The 18857-nt window shown below is 57.0% G+C and overlaps 2 protein-coding genes across 4 annotated transcripts in view; one reads left to right on the forward strand and one right to left on the reverse strand.

Annotated features, from left to right (window-relative positions):
- ZNF277 (zinc finger protein 277) overlaps positions 1-12179 on the reverse strand; it is a 66747-nt gene extending 54568 nt beyond the window's left edge. The window contains exon 1 of the mRNA XM_028525958.2: positions 12051-12179. Coding sequence (XP_028381759.2) covers positions 12051-12141 — 91 coding nt within the window. The 5' untranslated portion in view covers positions 12142-12179. The remainder of the gene's footprint in view (positions 1-12050) is intronic.
- A 225-nt stretch (positions 12180-12404) lies between these two features.
- The window catches only part of DOCK4 (dedicator of cytokinesis 4), a 278124-nt gene continuing 271671 nt past the window's right edge, over positions 12405-18857 (forward strand). For 2 of the 3 annotated variants that reach the window (XM_036010391.1, XM_036010392.1), the window contains exon 1: positions 12406-12782. In XM_036010391.1, the coding sequence (XP_035866284.1) occupies positions 12746-12782 (37 nt within the window). In that variant the 5' untranslated portion in view covers positions 12406-12745. Of the gene's footprint in view, positions 12783-18857 lie in introns of all 3 variants that reach the window. The other variant, XM_028526081.2, reaches the window with a different exon arrangement.

Raw genomic sequence — 18857 nt, forward strand, 5'->3', positions numbered from 1 at the left:
CTCAGGGTCAAGGGGGTCTGCAGGAAAGGCCACCCCCAGAGCAGGCATCCTGCCCATCCCTCCCTTCCAAGGAAGTCCTCGCTTATCCTCAGCGGCGGGAGCTGCTGTTTGCGCGCATAGACCCCGCCGAGAGCCTCTGCAGCGACCTCAGGAAGTGGCCTCCCGGCCCGGCTCTCCATCTGGGATCCAGCTTTCAGGTGATTTCCAAGTGGGTAGATAACGCAGAAGAGGCGCTGGGGAGGAACCCCGATGATCCGGAGCAGTGGCGTGCACGGACTCAAGCGTGAAGCCGCAAACCGTTTCAGACGGACGGACGGACTGCTCTGTTCTAACGCTGTTCCCGAGCGAACGCGTCCTGTGTGAGTTCAGGAGGTTTCCTCCGCTGTCTAGTGGCTGCCTCCTTCCTCCCCCCCAGTTCATGCTGCTTGTCTCCTCCAGACTTTAATCCCAATTACACAGAGTCCTGATCCCCACCGTAATCCTGGGCCTCGTTATCCAGTCGCTGTGAAATCATCCGTCCGGTCTCTGGTGGGCGACACCACGGCGCAGAGGCGCTGAAATCCTTCGGCGAGGAGGGGAAACGGCATTTTTCTAGTGGCAGTCCCTGGACACGGCTGCCCCCCACCGAGGGAGCTGACTGGAGAAACCAGCAGATGACTTTAAACTGACACCAACCTTCTTTGCTAGTGAAGTGGAAACCACTCTTTTGCCTGTTTTCTGAAACAACAGACTAGACCCCCTCCCAACCGCACGATTACCCACTTCAAGCAGATACACTTGATATCAGGAAGGAACCCATACATTGTGCATTGAGAAGCTGAAAAATTCTTTGAGTTAGAAAGGTTCTGCGGGCTTGGTCCCAGTGCACGGGACAAAATTGTGCCCGACCGACGTTTGCTGGCTTCCGAAATGAGTGTCACACACGTTACAGAAAATTTAAAGAGGAATGGTAAAAACACTCATAGGCATGAAGCAATCTACATGATAATAAACTATCAAAATGAAAAAAAAAACCCAACAAAAACAATCCACCCAGGGTAATGGTGAGATGGGAAGGAGCCAAAAAGTTATCTGAAAAACTGCAATGAGGACCAGATGGCATTCATCGGAGACTCCAGGGTGAACCGAGCTACGCAGGGAAAATGCAGTTGATTGTTAGACAGAAGTGCTGCCTCGGAGGATTAGACGCCTCTCTCTGGAAGTTGCTGAGGGGTGACCTTGGACGTGCCAGCTGTAATAAACCGGCGTAAAGCATTCGCAGTCATTATGCACGTGAGTAGTTATTTACGTGAGCACGTAAGAGAAAAGAGATAGCAGCACCCCAGCATCTCCCCTTTCTGGTTTATCAGGTCACACGTCAGTCCAACGAACACAGCAACACCTGAAAATAGCTTGTCTCACACACACACACACACACACACACACACACACACAGAGTTTTAAGGACACGCAGTCCCTCCCCCTCACAGATGACGTGGGCCCTTGTCTGAAAGACCAGCACAACACCTGGAGCCTAATTAGGACTATCTGGTAAAACCTGCCACGGACCGAAGCAAAAATACTGAGTGGCAGGAGTACACGGCCACTTTTAGTTATGGAAAAGGTATCAATTATGAAATGTGTGAGAAATAGTTAAGAAAAACGTACATTTAAAAGTGCACTTTCATCTAAAAAACAAAACGCAGACGTGCAGGTCTGCACCTGGCAGAGCCCAGCGAGCCCTCGCAAACAGGCGTGGCCGGCCCACCTGCGCCTCTCAGTGTCTCCCCCTCCCGCCTCGAGGCACCTGCAGGAGGCGGTCCGCACTGGGAGACAGCCCACAAGCCCCTTCTTCACGCTGCCCGCCCTCACCCGCTTCCCTGACCCTGTCTCCAGCAGGCGCCCTCCCCCACCATTTGTGACTCTGACGGTGTGTGGGAGTGGGGCAGCTGGGGGCCTTTCCGCGGGCAGCTCCTCTGCAGAGAACACCTGCCCCGCCCACGACCTGCCCAAGACCGCCAGGCAAGGCCTCTGCCCAGGGCTGCCCCCCGGGCGCCTGCCCCGACCTCCCAGGCAGACCAGCAGCCCAGAGGCCCAGAGCCCAGAGGCCCGGCTGCCGCTGTGCCCTCCTTTCACGAGTGAGTTCTTCTGCTGCCAGACTCATGCTGTGGTCCCTCGGGGCAGCAACTCCGGTTCCTTTCGTTGCCCTCGGGCCCTGGCGCCTAATTACTGCTCAGTACAGACTCGCTGGAACAGAAGAGCCTGAGGGGCCCACAGTGCCCTTTCCTGTCTCTGCGCACAAGTGTCTGTGTGCTCCCCTGCTTCCTGCCGGGGGCGCCTGGAGACCCAACCTGTGCACCCCGGCCTCCACGGGAATGAGGGCTGCGTGCGGGGCACTGCCTGGCCGCTCCAGACACGGTTCTCGGAGGTCGTCTTGGATTCCACCTTCTTCCCCCTGGAGCCTGAGGCTTTATTAAGCAGAGCTTCTGAAACGTCCCTGAGTGGTGCCCGGCTCTCGTGCTGCCCGGCGTCCTGACTGACTCGGCTGGTGCCCCAGGCCCAGGGGCCGGGCAGCTGCCCGCCAGCCCGCTGGGGGCTCTCCCACTCCCCCCACAGAGCCAGCTATAAACGCCCCTTCCAGGCAGATATTTCCTCTGCTCACTTACTCAGAGCCTCACCTAGTTACTGGTGAGTGTATCGCTTCACTCCAAAAAGACAGAAGCTGCGTCTTGGCGTTCTGAAACATTTCCCTGTGCCACTCACAGACCAAATATTCTGTAACATTCAGGTTGAATGGTAAGTGACGGACGGTTCAAAGGGCGAGGAGGCTGGTCGTGTCATTTATTGCACACAGTCAGGATAGAAAGCCACAGACCGGTACACCTAAGGGTGGACGCTTCAGGCAGGATATTAGCGTATCACAGCTCAACTTACATAGCCCTTGACATTTCATAAAGTCATCTCCTAATCATCTCACTGCTCCCCTGCAAGGCCGGGAAGAGGTCGGTTTCTGTCTGGGCTGTGGGAAAGCCGGGGCCCAGGGAGTGGGTTTATCTGAGGTCGCACAGCTACCCTGGGAGGCGCAACCGTCTGCCCGCCAGGTCAGTGTCCTGCGCCCTACATCATGCTCTCGGTCGGTCTGCGGACAGGCCCCAGTTTCGGGGTGGATTGGAATCCACCCCGCCCCTCCTCCACCAGTTCCCGTGGCCCCGCCCCTCCTCCACCTGTTCCTGTGGCCCCGCCCCTCCTCCGCCTGTGCGGCCAAGTCCACTCCACTCCACTCACCTGGAGCCACTTGCTGGGCATAAGCTCTCCCTTCCCTTCCTCAAGCTTTATTAGCTGTGTGTTTACCTTCCTGCCCTATTCCTCCCTTTACTCTGGCTCTTCTTAAAACACGACTCCCTCGCCACGCAAGGCGATCTGATCTACGTGGCACAGGCTGACCGATTGATGGATCGACTGGTTGTGCACACAGGGTCTCTTGCTCAACTGTCTCGATCACTCGCCTCTCCTCAGTGCTGCCTACCTCGTAGGACAGTTACCTATGACCTCCTCACACCTTCCCCGCGAGGCCACCGATCCCGGGGGCCGCAAGGCCGACCTCGGCTCCATCTGCGGTCTACAGCAGAGGGCTGCACGGGGCCGAGGGAGGGGGGGCAACAGCAGGTTCTGAACGAGCGAAGTCTCGGCTCCGTGGGTAGCGCCCTCGGGTCTGCACGGTTCACTGAAGAGTGGGGAGGAGAGGGAACAGGGTCGCGTGGGGGACCCCGAACGGCCTGCCCACACTCTCCCGGGTTAAGAGGCCCCGGACGCCGTCTCGCTGGGGCTCTCCACCAGTTTCTGACGCTGCATCCCTGATTAATGATGTCCCATGTGCAACGAATTCTTAACAGCACCCCCCCCCCAGATGCTCTTCTTTTCACACCGACTCTGGGGTACGGATGCTGCGGGCCCCCAAGTCCACCTTCTTTTATTGCTCTCGGGGAGACGCAGTCAAAAGGATGTTAATACAAGTGAATTCTCTCTCCTTTTACAAACCAGGGCACCTCACCACACGTGTAAATAGCTTCTCTAAAATCACAGTCAGGCAGAAGCCCAAGCGAGATCAAACCCAGATAAAAACCCCAGCGACGCGCTGGAAAAGCAACCGCCAGAGCAGGAGGTCGTTAGTGTGTCGTCCCCTCCTGCGGGCGGCCACGGTCACAGAGCTTTCAGAAGTCGGTCATCAGCTGGTGTGCAAGAAGCCCCGGCAAGCTTTCGGGATCTCCTTTGCCCCCCTCCCCCCCTCCCCCGGTGGGAATCAGCTGTGTGGTGCTGAAGCAAAGATGGATGTTGTTACTGTTTAGCAACAGTTACTGCTATTAATTGCTTTATAATGGTAATTACGATGAGTGGATACAAGATATTTTCTTTTCTAATTGGCTATTACTGGTGAATAGCAGCTTGTTATGTAACAGGAAATTGTGTTAAAAAAAAGTAACCACAATTACAATTCTGAAGGCTTCCTGTTAAAGAACAAATCTCAGTTTTTGGATAAAAACACTAACACAACTTAGGCCCTGGTTAATCACTTGGGGAAGGGTTTACCTTTCAGCTAAGAAAAGGCACGAAATGAGGGCAGTGCCAGGGAAACCGGGGGACCGAGCATGCATTTCCTGTCTTTTAAAGACACACGAGTTTCAAGGCTGCGCTGCGCTGGGCTCCTCAGTCAATATACGCGGATCACAGACTCCAGTGTGCCCTTTCTTCCCACGGTGGGGCGCAGGGGCCAGAGAGGACCCTCCCCCGGGCTCCGGTCAGCCACGGAGGATGCTCCGCCCAGCAGCCGCACGGGGGAGTCTTCAAGGGGAGGGCCGGGGTGCTCCCTTCGTGTCCCGCACAGCACCCAGCAGGGAGTGGGTTCCCAGCTGCCGCCTCACCACCAACACGAAATGCCACCCCACAGGGCACCGTCCCAGAAGACGAGGCGACGCAAAGCCTGGGTGACAGCCCCGTCCCGAGAGGGTGGACGTGCTGCAACATCAGCGGCATGCTCCACCCTGACTCCGAGGTGGGTCACTCTGAAGTCACCCCCAGACTTCTGTCTCAGCGGCAGCTGCAATTGTCATGAATAATAGTAACAATGAGGTTACAGGATTCGCTCGGGTCACAGGTCACACAACAGCGACATCTCAGCCAGCCTGTCCAACTCCAGAGACCGCCTCTGCTTCTTGTGCGGGCCCCTCTCACCGGCGTCACCCACCCCGGCGTTCCCACAGTGCTCGGGCCGGAGGACCCTTTCACACAGCGCCCCCCTCGCTCGGCCTCCCGCTGACGCGAGCCAGGCAGCCAGCCGCGGCACTGCCCCGGTGGGACTGAGGCTCAGGGGGATGAAACTATTTCCCCCAAGTTCACAAAGCAGCCCATTCACGATCGGCATCCATGTTTCCCGACCCCAGTCTAGTTTTTTCTTCCCCACATTCTCACTTGATGTATTGCTTAGTTTAAATCACTACACATGGAGAAAGCCTAGTGGTTTCCAACATTAGCTTGTATCACTTAAGACACTCCACCACTTCTCGATCGTTGACCTGCCCTGAGAATAAAGCAAAGGTTTAATTCAAGAAAACTTTGCTTGGTTCCTGGAGCTACAGATAGCACCGAGACTGTTAGTGGTCTGACAAGTCACGCCACTGGCCACAGAGAGTACCGGCTGAGATGTAAACCGAGGCAGGAGGTTGCTATCAAACGCATCCCAATTCCTGGGAAAAGCTGCCTCACTCGCCTTCGGGCCCGTGAGGTGGGTATAACGCCCTGTCTCAGCGGGCCCGTGAGGTGGGTATAACGCCCTGTCTCAGCGAGCATCGCAATGGTTTAAGGAACCGTGGGTGACGTGCCAGCCCATTCAGAGTCTGGCGAGTTTCTTGAATAAACCGCAGCAGCACTGAACCCTAACTCTGTGGCAAAGCTCTTCAAGAACAGCCAGGAGCAGCATATCGAGATTCCGCTGCTGGAGACGGCAGGGAATGTGTGCTGCTTATTTCTACATGCCCTCGGACTCGTGTTTAGAAGAAAGCACAGTTTTTCTGTGAATCTGATCACAGCATCGTCAGTGATGAACATGAACAGGTCGGCCTCAGGGTTTGCACGACGGGAGGTGCACCCCGAGCCTATGTCGCGGAGGGCGGCACTGGGCCGCGCAGGACGGCAGGTCTGCGTCCGCACGGACAGAAGTGGGTGTCGATGCAGCGCCCGAGACTGCACGTCCACCCAAGTCCTTCAGGAGAGACCTGCTCGTGAGGTGGACAGGGCACAGTATGGCCGCACACTCGCACACTCAAAGCCGCCACCAGTGTCACCTCTGGTGCACGGGCCAAAGGCACGCCTCTAAGTACGGCTGGAACAGCACGCACTGTTTGCTGAAGACCGTGCTGCCCCGCCGTCTCAGGAACCCTCTCCACTGTCCCTCGGACAGAGGACCTCGGCCTGTCTCACGGAGGGGAAACCGAGGCTCGGAGGTTCATCGCCTGGCGGAGGCTGGCTGGGAGGTAACCAGGGTTTGGTCCTAAACGGTTCTGGCCTCGATATGTGCACCTACCCTTTTCCCTGTGCCATTCTGCCTGGGAACAGCAGCTGTGGGACATGCGTGCGGTGAAGGAAAGTCTGTTCAGGCCTCACCCAGCGGAGCTCAGGGACATGACTACCCCAGTAAACAGGATTCAAGTCCGCTCGTGGCTGCCGTGTGACCTTCTGCAAGCTGCTCTTTGCACCGGTCCCCCCGGGGCCGCGGCGAGGACACGATGGAAAAGGACTCTTGGAACAGTATTTGATACAGCACTTGGCACCGGTTACCGCTCATCAAATGTCAACTCCCACCAGCATCACCCTTATTATAATGCCTCCCTTTTTAACATCCCCTCTTAATAGCCTGCAAGCTGGGACCTGCTTGCTTTTAAAGGGTGCCCCTCGGGGCCTCACGCCAACGCTGCCAGACTGGGGTCCTCCAACTCTTTCCCTTTCTAATGCCGTCCACCAGCCTGTGCCTGGCAAGGCCATCCCATCATGAGAGCCCACCCGAGCTTCTTGCTGACTCGGAGAGTGCGTGCCCATGCGGGGAGCTGAAGGCCGCTGTGAGGGGGAGAGGCGCGGGGGAGGAGGGAGAAGGGGTCTGGAAGAGACTATAAAAAGCCTTTCAGAGCGCATAGTTGCCATTCCAGCGCGCAGCGCCAGCAGACACTCGGACAACCCCCGGATTCCACGAGTGCACGCAGACCGGAGCGGCTATTGGGGGTGCATTCCTGAGCCTGCCCTGGGTTACACCGCCACTCGGACGGCTTCCCCAGCGAACACGGGGCCTGAGGGCAGGCGGCTCGAGGAGGCCGATCTTTGTATTAAAAGCGACTACAATGGATGGAGGCCCAGCCTTATCCACGGGCACACGCTGGGCTTTCACAGTCGCGGCGACTCTGCCAAGTGGGTGTCATAACTGTGTTTGCATCAGTGCAGCAGCGTGTGCCGCAGACCCACGTCACGGCTACTGAGCAGCAGGGCTGAAATGCAAATACGGCTTTTCCAAGGGGGGCAGTGTCTGCCCCTCTTTCCGCTGTCCCGCCAGGGATGGGGCAATGGAAAGAGGGGACATCAGCATTAACGCTGGGGATAAGGCGGTGTCGTGGAAATGGGGGACAGCCCAACGGGGCGGGAGGCTGGAGGTAAGGTCCATGTAGCTGCTCACGCAGACCTGGAGGGCTCGTGTAACTGTCACCTGAACGCTAAAACTTCACTTACAAAAAGGCTGAAAACCATGCTAAACTGCTAACTGTGACTCCCTCTGACAATGTACTGTCTTTGTGGGGATATTATGTATCAGTTGGCACGTAAAACTTTCCCGAACATAATATCTGCTCTGTTTTCAGTTCTTTTTTCAATTCCTCTGCTTAAAACGGCTGCCATGATAGGTTCTGGATACATTTCAAACAGACCCTAACCCCTGAGCTGGTACAGTTCGCTCCCTGCAGCTCTGATCGGCCCTGAGTGCACAGAAGTGAAACAGGACAACTCTGGCCCCCAAGAAGTCCGTGGTCTTCCGGGGTGGACAAAGCTGCCGGCATGTTCCTGCAGCCTGAGACCATCCGTGTGATAACAGAGAGGTGGGAGGGGGAGCGGGGCGACTGAAGGTGGGGCCCCTGCCTGGTGTGCAGGTGGGCACCGCGCCTCCCCTGTCTTGCCAGCCCTCCGAGGCTGCAGGCCTCTCCACGGAGGTCCCTCGTTCTGCACGACACAGCTCCCCATCCGTCTGAGCAATGGCTAGGGTTTCATATTCTCCCCTAAGTGAAGGACAGACAGTAAGTAGGCTCAACATTCCTTGCACTTGGGAGGTGTTACTGGTAGTTTTCTCCTGCTGTTTCGAATCGGGAGGCGGTAGGGGAGCACACCTGCAGTTTGGCAACTGCGCATGGGCTGAGGACACTTCTTGAACCAGGTCTGTGCCTCCCTGTTGTGATATCCCGACGGTCACCTGCCCCCCTGCAAGGGCTCGCCCAGCAGGTGATGCTTGGGGTGATGCCTCGCCTTGGGGGCCTCATTAACTCCTGGGTGCTGTCCCTGGAGGGAAGGGGGCTGCAGGCGGTGTCAGCGCCTCGGTCTTGTGGTTCCTGTTTCAGCGAACAGAACAGCGTGGAGCCTTGGTTAGAAACCTCGGAGCAACTTTGATTCCTATCTTGCCCTTGGGTCCCGAATCTGATCAGATACCATGTCTTATTTTCCTGTGCCTGAAATAATCTTTTGAGTCTGTTCTTTCTGGCCGTCTCTTCAGCCACTGTTCTATTTGTAACCCTTTCCTGTCTCTGCTGAATTCCTTGCAACCCGCACCCTCCAAACAGTGCTCTCGGGACCAGAACCGTGTCCCAGCCGTCAGTGTTTCTTCCACACTGACCAGCACGGGGCTCCAGCAGGGCCCCCTGCGGCCCCCTTCCCCCCAGGGACAGCACCCAGGAGTTAATGAGGTCCCCAAGGCGAGGCATCACCACAAGCATCACCTACTGGGCGAGCCCTTGCAGGAGGGGGCAGCAGACCGTCGGGATATCACAACAGGGAGGCACAGACCTCGTTCAAGAAGTGTCCTCAGCGCATGCGCAGTTGCCAAACTACAAGTGTCCTCCCTCACCGCCCCCGATTAGAAAGAGCAGAAGAAAACTACCAGTAACACCTCCCAAGTGCGAGAAATGTTGAGCCTACTTACTGTCTGTCCTTCACTTAGGGGGGAATAGGAAACCCTAGTCACTGCTCAGACGGATGGGGAGCCATGTCGTGCAGGGCCAGGGACCTCCCTGGAGAGGGCTGGAGCCTCAGAGGTCTGGCAAGACAGGGGAGGCGCGGTGCCCGCCTGCGCACCACCCAGTGACACCTCCTGGTAGAGACAGTGCAGAATTGCAAGGGTTTCTATCAAAAGACTCCTAGGCCCACCTGTCCCGGGGGATGAAGTGCCCAGATTGACATTTTAATTAAAGCTAGAGGAAAACCTCTTTAAAAAGGCAGTTTTCAAAAAAAATTAACGATTTTATGGGAAAAAGCATGCTCAATAACTGAAGTGGTTGCCTGACAAAAAATATGAATATACTTTCAAAGTCATTATTTCTGCCCCAAATGTGTATCCCATTGCAGGCTTGGAAAAGAACTGGATAAAGTCTCAGAATGATACTTGGGTTATAAAGGGGACCTTTAACGACCACTTTGTAAGGAAAACACAAAAATCAACCATCAAGCTCTCCCACTGACTTGCACAAACTAGTGAGAACTCTGAGCAGTTCTGAGCCGGGCTGAGGGATTTGGTTCCTTTAACAAATGCTGCAGATTCTTTTTTTTTTTAATTTTATGAGCAGGTTACATTTTTAAAAAAGATTTTATTTATTCTTTTTTAGAGAGGGAAGGGAGGGAGGGAGAGAGAGATAGAACCATCAATGTGTGGTTGCTGGGGGTCAAGGCCTGCAATCCAGGCATGTACTCTGACTGGGAATCGAACCTGCGACACTCTGGTTCGCAGCCCATGCTCAATCCACTGAACTATGCCAGCCAGGCAAATGCTGCAAATTCATTGTAGCTGCCCAGTGCTTTTGTTGAAAACAAACTGGAATCTAAATTAAGGTTTCCATCAGTTACTCAGTTCTGTCTACTAGTCATTTAAACACGGGCCCTGGACTGGTCCCCTCATAGCTGGGGAGGACCCGGGGAGCGGCTGCTCTCACACACCGGTGGGAAGGTGGGCTGACACCTTTTACAAGGCAGACCCAACGTCTGCTATGCGTCATTTTCAACATGCGTAACCTCCGACCCAGCAATTTGTTGAGAAACACATACACAGCGGCCAAGGGTATGTATGTAAAGCCGTTCACTATACGTCATTACTGAAAAACTAAAGCCCCAGTGTGTGCTCAGGAACAGGGGAATGGTTCGAGTGAGGCACACCCATGTTATGGAGCAGAGAGAGCACGGTCCTTTAAAGGAAGGGAGCAATAAAGGCACCAATAGGAAGAGTGTCTGTAAGAGATCACCGGGACAAGGAAGACTGCAGCTCTTTGCTCTTACATGGAATGACCCCTTTTCATTCTTAAAAACTCAAAGCCACGGAGACGTGTGCCATTGAGGGGCATGCCGGAAAGAACGCACACCACACCACCGACCCTGTTGCTCTGGGCTGTGTGGCGGAGGAATTTTCACTTTGTGCCTCGCCCGTTTTTGAGCAGCTTGAAATGTTTATAGTGAGAATTCTTATACTTTTAAAATAACCAATGATTTTTAATTGCTCTTTGATGTCTGCGAAAGGCATACCCTATTTTTGTTTTTACGGTTAATCTGTGAGAAACATTCCTTGAGGATTCCATTCTTGGACTGTAACTTGATAGCCCTGGGGAATTTGTGAAGAATCTGGAAAGCGCTAATGGCCTGTTACTATCACATTAATAGCTGACTGTAGGGCCAACTCAGTGATGAACTGTGTAGGGTGTGGGTATAACTCAGTATCTAACTCGGGAGCCAACAATGATTGCTTTGGAAGAGGTGCTGAGATAATTGCAAGGCTAGGTGGTTCCACTGATGGGAAGTAATTGCACTTTATCTCTGCACTGCTCAAAAACTTAAGATGAAGTGTCAGTTTAACTGCGAAAGCATTAATAAGGAAAGAACAAAAAAAAAAAACCCTCAACAAGGGCTGTGAACCAAATTTAAGCCCCAAATCAGGTCCATCATAACAAGGTAACTTGCTGTGCTAAGTTACCTATCAGGGCCAAAGAAGGGGCGGGGAGGGGGCGGAGGGATGGGCCAAAGGTAAAAGAATGGGGCTAGGAAGCCTAAAGACACGCCCCCTGCAGTCTTCAAAGTTTGGGGTTTCATCTCTGCAGTGGATTAGAGAACAACTTGGAAGTCAAATAGAGCCAAAGTTGCTGTGATTTTCATAACCACCGTCAAACATTCTCTGAAGTCAGGGATGCCGATTACCACTTCCTTTCTTCTTTCCCTAAGGACCCCAGGCTCCAGGTTCGATCCTAAACCCCAGGGGCAGTGGAAGAAGGGCTCCGGAATCTGGGAGGGGCACCCCCCCCCCCCAGGGGCCGCTCCAGCCAGCCAACCACTAGGCGTGTCTGCAAACTGGACAGCAGTGGCCCGTCTGCAAACGAAAATCAGCGCGAATCCCAGTACAACTCTTCTCCCGAGGCCAAACAAAGCAAACAGAGGCGGAGGCAGGGTGCCGGCGAAGACCAAGAGCTCTCATCCCTGCGTGATCACTGCCCTCGAGCGAGCCAGACTTGACCCACGCCCACTCCCCAGCGAAGCTGAGAGCTCTCAACGCCCAGGGAGCCTCGTGGCTGCCCGGAATGCCGTGCCAGCCCGTTTTCTCTTCCCGCCCCAGACAGCCCGCACCCACCAGCCGCGCGACCGACCCGCCGGCACTTCTGGGCCCCACCCCTGGCCACCTCCCACCCAGGTGATCTCCAAGCGGGCAGCATCGTGGGTCCGCCCGCCGGCTAGCTGCATCCTGGTCCGAGAGAAAGCAGGAAAAGCGCAGGCCGCCTGCACCTTGGGGGCGCCGTACTCACCCTCGTTACTGACAGCCCCGGCTCCGGGGCGATCGCAGTCCTCGTCCTCGTCGCCTCGGGTAGCAGCACCTAGGGTCAAGGGAGCAGCCATGACGGCCCGGAGAGGAAAAGGGAGGGCCGCGGGGCGGGGCAGGCGCCCACAGGAACCAATGCAAACGCGACTGGAGGCGCGCTCCGCCTCCACGCGACACTTCCTCCCCGCCCCCGTCGTGCCGTCACGCTCTGGACCAATAGGACCTGGCTAACGAAACCTAAACCCCGCCCCCAGAAGCTGCCGCCACGCCCCTTTCCGGGATGGGGCGGCCCAGAACTACAATTCCCAGTGTGCCACGGGGACGCCGGGCGGGGAGGGCCGGGGCTGGCGCCGGCGGGCGGGGGTGCGCCCGAGAGTGCCCCGGCGTGTTCGCTCAGTTCAGTGAATCAGAACAATGACTCCGCCGCCGGGTCCCTGGGAGCGCGTCGGAGGGCTGTGAGCAGCAGCAGCCGCCGCCGCCGGGAGAGCGGCGGGCGGCGCGGCGTGGGCCGCGCGGTGTCAACGCCGGGCTCGGGAGCCCGCGGCGCAGACAAGCCTCCGCAGCCCGCGCGGAGCCGCCGGGCTCCAGCGCTGCAGCCGCTCCTCGGCGGCTGAGCATTGTTGTGAGCCGGAGAAGGGGCGCGGGGCTGCGCAGCCCGAAGACCCGGAGCCCCGCTTAGCCATGTGGATACCTACGGAGCACGAGAAATACGGCGTGGGTGAGTCTCCGCGGGGCCAACTTTTATTCCGCTGGGGTCGAGCGGGTGCGCATTTCGCGTCCTTGTCCCCCGCGCCCCAAGAGCTCTGCCCGGCTGCATTCGCCTCTTCCGTGCGTCGCGCTGCGGGGTCGGGCTTTGGGGAGGCAGCCCCAGGCCGAGGGGTGAGCGCCGGGGTCTCGCCCCCCCCCCCACCGCCTTAAGGGGCTCGGGCTCCCGGGTCGGCGGGGGGAGCGCGCGGAGCCGCCCGCTGCGGGCTCTGCCTGCGGAGTTTGGAGTGGCGACAGGGTGTGTGTGTCAAGTTGGAAGAGGAGGGTGGACGGCGTTTCTCTTCTTCCTTCCCCTTCTTCCCCACGACGGCTGTGGGCTGCGACGATTTCCCAGATTGGAGAGGGAGACAAGAGCCAGCGCGCAGAGAGAACACCCCCAAAACAGAGGGAGGCGCAGACCTTCCCTCTGGGCGCCCGTCATCGTCCCCGGAGTGCGGAATGGGGCCCGGCGCTCGGCAGCCGTTGTGACAGCCGGAGCCGGCCGGAGCCTCCTCACCCTCCTCCCTCCGGCCCCGGGGTTCAGGGCTCTGTGTCCCGAGGGGCGGGGGCGCTGGTACTTGTCAACATCTGGGCGGCTCCGCTCTGCTCTTTGGAGGGGAACGGGCATTTCGCGAGGTTTTTACTTTGGCGCGGTGGCGGGGGCGGTGATGGGGGGGGGGACAGCTGTGGAGCGATGCCGGGGACAGGCTCGGAAAGCCCGGGTCTCCGAGGCGAGGACGCCGCTCTCCGGACGGGGTCACCCAGACCCGGGCGTTCTCCGGGAAAGGAGCGGGGCAGCGCGCGCCGCTCCGCTCTGCGCGAAGGTGAACAACAAAGGGCATTAATGTTGACTGATGAACGCGGGAGTCTCCCTTCCCTTCCCTCCTCCCGTTTCGGGCCGATCGCGGTTCCCGTCTGTTTCTGCTGTTTGATTTCGGCTGGGTCGCCCCTTGGCAGTTACTCCTTCCAGGGCTGGGACTCGGACCCGCCCGCCGCAGTCGAAGGCAATTAGAAGGTCTCGGAAGATTTCACAGGGAGAAAGCATTATGGGTTTCGGCAGCGACCTTTATTGCCTCTAAAGCCCCGTCCTGCCCGTGGGCTTTCTTTTCCTTTTATTTATTTATTTTTTTAAATTGGGTACAGATGAAGTGATTTAGGAGATGGGTAGGTATTTGTTTATGTTCTAAATTCCTTTGCCCGTAATTTAAAAACCCTAGAAAGCCTCTCCGGGGAGTCACAGGGGATTTTTCCCTCCGATCTCGCCCAGGTATGTAGGACTCAGGGGCCCGCTGGGAGGGCTGTATGGCCGAACCCAGTCATTTCCGATTTCTGCATTGGCTTCCAGTCTGGGCTGTGACTCTGAGCGAGACAATAGTTTGTCCCCGGCCCACCTTCGGGAAGGAGTTCCAGCTTCCTCTCTTCGGCGTGTGGAGGGAGTGGGCGCCGGTGGTTAGGCCGCCCCGCCCCCGCCCCTCTGTGGGGGTGGATTAACTCTTGCTAGGAGCGGACACTGCCTTTGCCGGGCTGGCGGGGAGCCCGCATGTCCCCGCGTCACGGGGCTTAACCCCCGAGGAAGCACAACCCGTTCGGCGGCGGGGTCCCGCTGGGGACCCGTCCCGGATGCTGCTCCCCTCCAAGTGCCACATTACACGGACTGCCGCTGGGATGCAGTTTTTTGGTTCCCGTCCACGCAGGGTCACAGGTGGGGAGCTGGAGTCGATGCGCTGCGTTCTGGCCTTTCTGTACCAGCGGCGGCGGCGGGCAGAGGCTGCAAACGCGCTGGGATTTCCTGGGCCGGCAGACCGGATGTTATCAGTGGAGGGAGCGTTCGGGGCCGCGGCAGACGCCCGCGGTGGGGTGGCTGTGGTTTGGCTGCAGAGCAGGGGGCGGTGGCGGCGTGGGGAGCGCGTGCTTGGGCCTGGGCGGCCGGGGGAAGGTGAGGCAGAGCCGTCTGCTGGGCTCGTTTACACAGCGTCACCCGTGTTCAGGAACGTGAAGCCGCTTCTACTATTGATTTTTGCTCGCTTGGCTGACGGGATGTTGTGCTGCTTGTTGGAACCCATCTGTCAGATGCGGGAGTGCGCGTGTTGGTGAAAAGCGGGCCTACATATATTTTTGTGCGGACTGCATGCTCCCGGCGGAGAGACCGATTTGTAGCTGCCGACGCCGCAGGTTAGTTTTCTGAGCCTTGGTTCCTGTGTGCGTTTTTCCTGTCCAGTGTTCATAAATACTGAAGAAATGATAGCTTACGGGCAGACACCTTCGGCTGGTATTAGGTGTGGTTGTAATTTGGAATAAACCAGCCTTTGTAACTCGGAATACCTGAGGTTCCAGTGCAGGTTGTGTGTTTTTGCAATGATACGTCTTATTTACCATCAGTTATGCATGAAGTGATCATGTCTTTGCATGTTAATATCTGTGTTCCCGTTTCAGACAACATGCTGTAAACATGGGTAAAATGACTTACCTCCTGTCAGGGACTGAAATTCCTCTTCAGCCCTGGTGGGTGGGCCGTTTCCTCCATTTAACTGATGCACGGCCTTTGGCAACGTGCATTCCGCTCCATACCTGATCGCTCTGACTCTGGGGCCTTTGAAAGGCACAGGGGTGCAGGTGTGGTCCTGGGGGACAGGGCGCCTTATCTCTCGAAAAGCGCATCAGGAGGCACCACCCTCGGCATCTTTGATCTTGGGAGGTTCTGCTTAGCCTTGCTGCTTGTCTGGGCCGGACTGTCACTGGTGTGACCTTTGCCAAGTCACTTAGCCTTTCTGGGCCCTCGTCTCTGGGTCCAATGATATCCAAGGTCCTTCCCAGCCCCAATTCTGGAGCGCTCTGCCAAACACGTTTGTGTTTCGGTTACAAAACACTCCTGTTGTGTAAAGGTTGTTACGGGAAAAACACTTCCGCTGTGGCACGCCCTACCTCGCTTTTCTCGAAGATCAGAGGTGAGCGAAAGCTGCTTGGCGGGAGTCCCAAACGCAGGCAGGTGATGGCCGCTGACTTCGTCAGTATGTTTGACTCTCTCCGGTGGCAGCTGGGGTGGGGAGGGGCGAGGGGAGCGCGGGCACTAAAGCGTTCTGATGGCCCCTCACAATGTCCACGCCATCACTGCCTGCCTCCCGCTTGTCCCCATCTGTCCTGCCTCCCTCCCCTCCCTGAGTGGGGGTGGGGGCGGTTGTCACAGAGGCGTGAGGACCATGGCAGACGTATCTCTGGGCTCCTTGGTTCAGCAGACATCTGGGCACCGCGTTCCCAGGCCAGCCAGAGACTCCCGCTGGCTGTGGGCTGCGCCTCTCAGCCCGGCCAGGTGCTATACCTGTGCGAGCCTGGCTGAGCCTTCCACGACACAAACCTCACAACACGCTGGCCCGAAGGACACGAGTGTCCCGTTGAAAAGGAAGGATGTTCATCCTAGCGCCCCTGAGTCCTCGGAGATGTCCCCCTGGTCCCAGTAGAAATCTTTGTCTCTCTCTTTAGAGCCCCTCTGGTTTCTGGAGGAAGCGGGTACCACGGCGGGGTCTTTAGACCCACTCTCCTCCAGCGGGGGGCGCCCTGTAAGGGCAGCGTGTGGGAGTGGCAGGAGGGCTGGTGTCTTTCCTCCTAGCCATGTCATTTTCCTGGCTAGCGGTGTCTCAGTGCGGCTCCTCCTGGGGTACCACGATGTGCCCTGGTAACATGTATAACTCGACAGTGACGTGTTGGTGGCGTTTGGAGCCTGACTCGGGGTTCCGAGCTGTGAGTGGGAAGAGCAGGGACGGTATCTCCAAGTACAAGTGCCACCGGAGGGCCCTGTGGACGCGGAGGGCCCGGGTGACCTCGGTCCGCCCTTCTGCGGCCATGGCCTCTGCACAGGTTTCCCTCTCTCCGGCTCATTTCCCCTAAGGGGTGATTCTTTCACGGGGTCCCCTGCCGCAGCACAGAAATGCTGCCTTTCCAGCCGAGTCGTGGCTCTTCCCCAGAGGCCGAATGGCAGGGACTACCAAGGAGACTGTAAGCATTTCAGGAAGCTCCGCCTTCTCCTGCCTCCAGCTCTCCGTCGGAGGCTGCGGTCTCAGACTTGCCTTCGGCACGGCACGTCCGAGTTGCTAGTGGGGGCAGTCGAGGCTGTGAGCTGGTAGGCAGAGCATCAGCCCGCTCTGGGGAAGCTCAACCCAAATGCTGTAACCACAATAATGATACAATGTTTCCTAGCTCAAAAGATGGTGTGGAGTTATCTTATTTGCGTCTATTCTCTGAAGTACATTGGTAATGGCCACCTAAAAGATAAGAAGCAAGTTCACAGAGGCCAAGCGATTTGCTCCGGATCAGTGACCTCTAGTCTGGTATTTCCGCAGCAGGAACCACGTTTAGTGTCTTGACCTGATCTATGCACAAGCACCACGCAGCAGCCCGCCCCCTACGTGAAACAGTATCTGCTTGTTCTCTGTGATGTTCTGTTCTTTCTCTGTTAAAAAAAAAAAAAAAAAAAAGCAGAAGCTCATCATTAACTTTACTCAATGACTCGTCAATGGCTCATGACACACCGTTTGGAAAGCACCACTCTGGACGTTCCAGCTGTGGTACAGGAAGGACTGGCATCAGACCTTCGTTGGGCTTCTGGTCAAGTTCATGCACAGCAGTGGTTCTCCTACCCCCCTGCCCACCCCCCCCCCCCCCCCCCCGCAAATGCAGTCAGACATTTGCATTTATGGTGGCTCAGAGAATTTAGTCATCATACAGTTTTCCTTCAGTGCAAGTCGATGCCTGTCTTTTCCTGTAATATTTCTAATTAGAGATGGAGCAAATACCCAAAGCCACCACCTGCACTGTGGACATTGTCCCTGTGAGTGATCGTGTGTGTCCCTACCAGGACCCCTGTCACGGGCTTGGGAGAGGCAGGGATTTCGGGCACCCTCCTGGCGGCCGGCTGGAACAACGGGGTAGCTGCAGCCGCTGCCGTGCAACGCCAGGCGTCTTTGTAGGCGGGGCGGGTTTACAGTGTGAGGGAAGAGTTTTGTGGGGTCACCGAGAATTTGCCGTACCTGTCCCTCCTTCAGGTGGCCCTGGCCCGGAGGAAGTTGGTCTGGAGTCAGGGACTGAGGTTCTGGATCACACAGCCACTCAGTTTATGTGTGATGACCAAGCGATCGCCCCAGATGAGACGGGGCGGCCTGTGCGGGCTGTGATGATGATGCGGCGGTCTGCCTGTCCGTGCTAAGTGTTCAAGTCGGCAGGCCCCAGATTCCCCACGAGCAGGCGCCTGGAGGCACTTGATCAGAACGGGCACCAGCCGTGCTAAAGGAGGAAATATTGGCTGTCCGTGTCGAGTGGGTAGGAAGCTACATTTTATGGTCCTTCCTCGCTTCCCGTGAAAGCACCGCCTGGCCGAGGCGTTAGTTATTTCCGCTCCTGCCACCGCTCCCTCGCAAGCAAATAGCTCATGCCGGACGGGGCCTGCCTGCGCGGCTTCCCCGCCAGGGTGCTGAAAAATGCACAAGTAATATTTCAATAAACAAGATTTATATATCCCTCAACAGCACGTAAATATGTACCCACACCCCACAGTGGGCAAATGCTCGGCCTTCCGGTGCCGTGCATTTGTGCGTGCAGACATTTTGTGTGCGTGGTGTAAGTATGCAGTACCTCTTGGGCACCACTGGGCCAATTTTAGAACTCTTCGAGCTGCAACACTGCACACCTGATACATGCGTGCTTGGAGGCAAGGGAGTTCACCTTCAGATAAAATCCTGAAGGGAGGCTTTACGCCTTAGGGAGAATCTAATGTGGCCTCGTAACCCCCCTCGGAGAATCCGTACATGCTCCCCACGAGGCGAGCGTGGGTAATGTTAACAGTTAGGGTGGAGAGAGAGCCTGTGGACCAAGTTCAGAGGCGTTTCTCCGAGGCAGGTGGGGCTGGATTGAGGAAATCGGTCGTGACTGTCCCCTGTTTTCCCTGACGGAGCGGGACAGCGGCGTCCACTTCAGGGCCCTGGGCAGGAAGCCCTGTTTCCCCGCCCTGCCGACCCTCGGCCTGGGGGCCCGGCTAGCACATTCAGCCTGGAGTGTGTCC

This window comes from Phyllostomus discolor, chromosome 10 (assembly GCF_004126475.2).
Source record: "Phyllostomus discolor isolate MPI-MPIP mPhyDis1 chromosome 10, mPhyDis1.pri.v3, whole genome shotgun sequence".
Taxonomy (NCBI): Eukaryota; Metazoa; Chordata; class Mammalia; order Chiroptera; family Phyllostomidae; genus Phyllostomus; species Phyllostomus discolor.